The sequence below is a fragment of the Bison bison genome, unplaced genomic scaffold (assembly GCF_000754665.1).
Source record: "Bison bison bison isolate TAMUID 2011002044 unplaced genomic scaffold, Bison_UMD1.0 scf7180017864295, whole genome shotgun sequence".
Lineage (NCBI taxonomy): Eukaryota > Metazoa > Chordata > Mammalia > Artiodactyla > Bovidae > Bison > Bison bison.
In genome coordinates, this window is record NW_011494867.1 from 7196980 (window position 1) to 7198683 (window position 1704).

The following is a 1704-nucleotide window of genomic DNA, read 5'->3' on the forward strand; positions in this document are numbered from 1 at the left end:
GGAGAAGGAAATGGCAACCCACTCCAGCGTTCTTGCCTGGAGAACCCCAGGGACGGGGAAGCCTGGTGGGCTGCCGTCTGTGGGGTCGCACAGAGTCGGACACGACTGAAGCGACTTAGCAGTAGCAGCAGCATGCAGCTTATGGGATCTTAGTTCTCTGACCAGGGATTGAACCTGGGCCCTCGGCAGTGGAATTGTGGAGTCCTAACTACTGGACAGCCAGGTGATTCCCAGTGATTCTCTTCTTTAGTCATTTTTTTTCATAACCAGCCAACTTTTGGACCCAACCAAGTTGAAAAAGAAGACAGAAGTGCCACCTGACTTCTGAGCACACCCAAAGCCTACCTCGATATACTCCGACAGATTCTTCACAGGGATGAGCTGTCCACTAGGACTGGTCAGAGAGAGGCCACCCACAGTTCCGCTGACATCGAAGTGACCTCGGGCTGGAAAGGGGCTCTTGGGGAAGCTCATCATCTGAAACCAAGAACAGAGAGCCAAGGCGCCCAAGGGCCAGAAGGTAACCAGGCCCCTGTGTGAAGGAAAAGGTTTCCCCAGACGGGTGGACAGGAGGCCCTTGTGCTGTGGGGTGAATGGGAGGGCCCTGTCTTTAGCTGCTGCTGTCTTTCCTGGTGTGTGTGTGTGTGTGTGTGTGTGTGACCTTCAGGGCTCTGACCTCAGAAATCAGGGCCTAGAGACCTGACCACACTTGCTACAGCTGAGCAGTTACTGGACTATGAACAGTGTGACACTTTCTTATAGCACAGGTGCAAGGTCTCTAAGAGAAAGATGTTTGTCTGCTTTCTTGGAGGCTCAAGGAGCTGAGTGTCAGATGTGCCCTAATTTGGGAAGGAAAAAGCCCTGAGTTTATTATTACCTACTTATGGAATGGAGTCTGAGGAGCTTCATTTCCAAGGACTAATTAAACCAGGGCTGCTGGAGAAATTCCACAATACAGTGGAAAGAGTGGTCTGGGGAGTCAGAAGGCCTGGGTCTGAATCCCAGCCCTGCCGCTTTGCTGGTCACCTTTGGCAAGTCACTGAACTCACCTGTAAAATGGGCTTGATTAATTTATAGAGCTGTTAGCAACATGAATGGGCAAGCATATGTGCAGGTGCTTTGCAAACTGTAAAGGGCTGTTTCCAAGGGTGTTCTTTCTATTGTTACCCTTATGTCCACAGGCTCCCGATAGTCCTCCATGGAGCCAAGGGAGGGGGCAGTGGGCAGGGTGAAGGTCGCAGAGCTGGCGGCAGCAACATGTATGGAGGAGCCTCGCCAACTCCAGGGCTGTATTCTGTCCACAAGGGGAGAGCAGAGGTGCCGGGAGAAAGAGGAGAAGGTCAGTGTCAGAGGAGGATCTGCCCGCTCTAGCACCGCATGGGGACTAGCTTTGGCATCAGAGCTTCTTTCGTGATCCCCTTAGATCAGCAGTCCCCAAAGTTCTGTCACCAGGGACCAGTTTCATGGGAGCCGAATTTTCCAAGGAGCAGGTAGGGGGATGGCTTGAGGATGATTCAAGCACATTATACTTATTGTGCACTTTATTTGTATTATTATTACATCAGCTCCACCTCAGATCATCAGGCATTAGACCCTGGAGGTTAGGGACCCCTGCCTTACTCAGATGGTTCTGTGTTTGCATCAGTGGGAGCAGCATAAAAGGCAGGTGATGCCTCAAGGCTGGGCAGGTGGCCCCACACGGAC

The 1704-nt window shown here is 52.1% G+C and overlaps 1 protein-coding gene across 1 annotated transcript in view; it reads right to left on the minus strand.

The window, feature by feature from the left end:
- PKD1L2 (polycystic kidney disease 1-like 2) overlaps window positions 1–1704 on the minus strand; it is a 112232-nt gene that overhangs the window by 52891 nt on the left and 57637 nt on the right. Inside the window, exons 20-21 of the mRNA XM_010850791.1 lie at window positions 1168–1294; window positions 346–477 (exon numbers count right to left, since the gene is read on the minus strand). Coding sequence (XP_010849093.1) covers window positions 346–477; window positions 1168–1294 — 259 coding nt within the window. The remainder of the gene's footprint in view (window positions 1–345; window positions 478–1167; window positions 1295–1704) is intronic.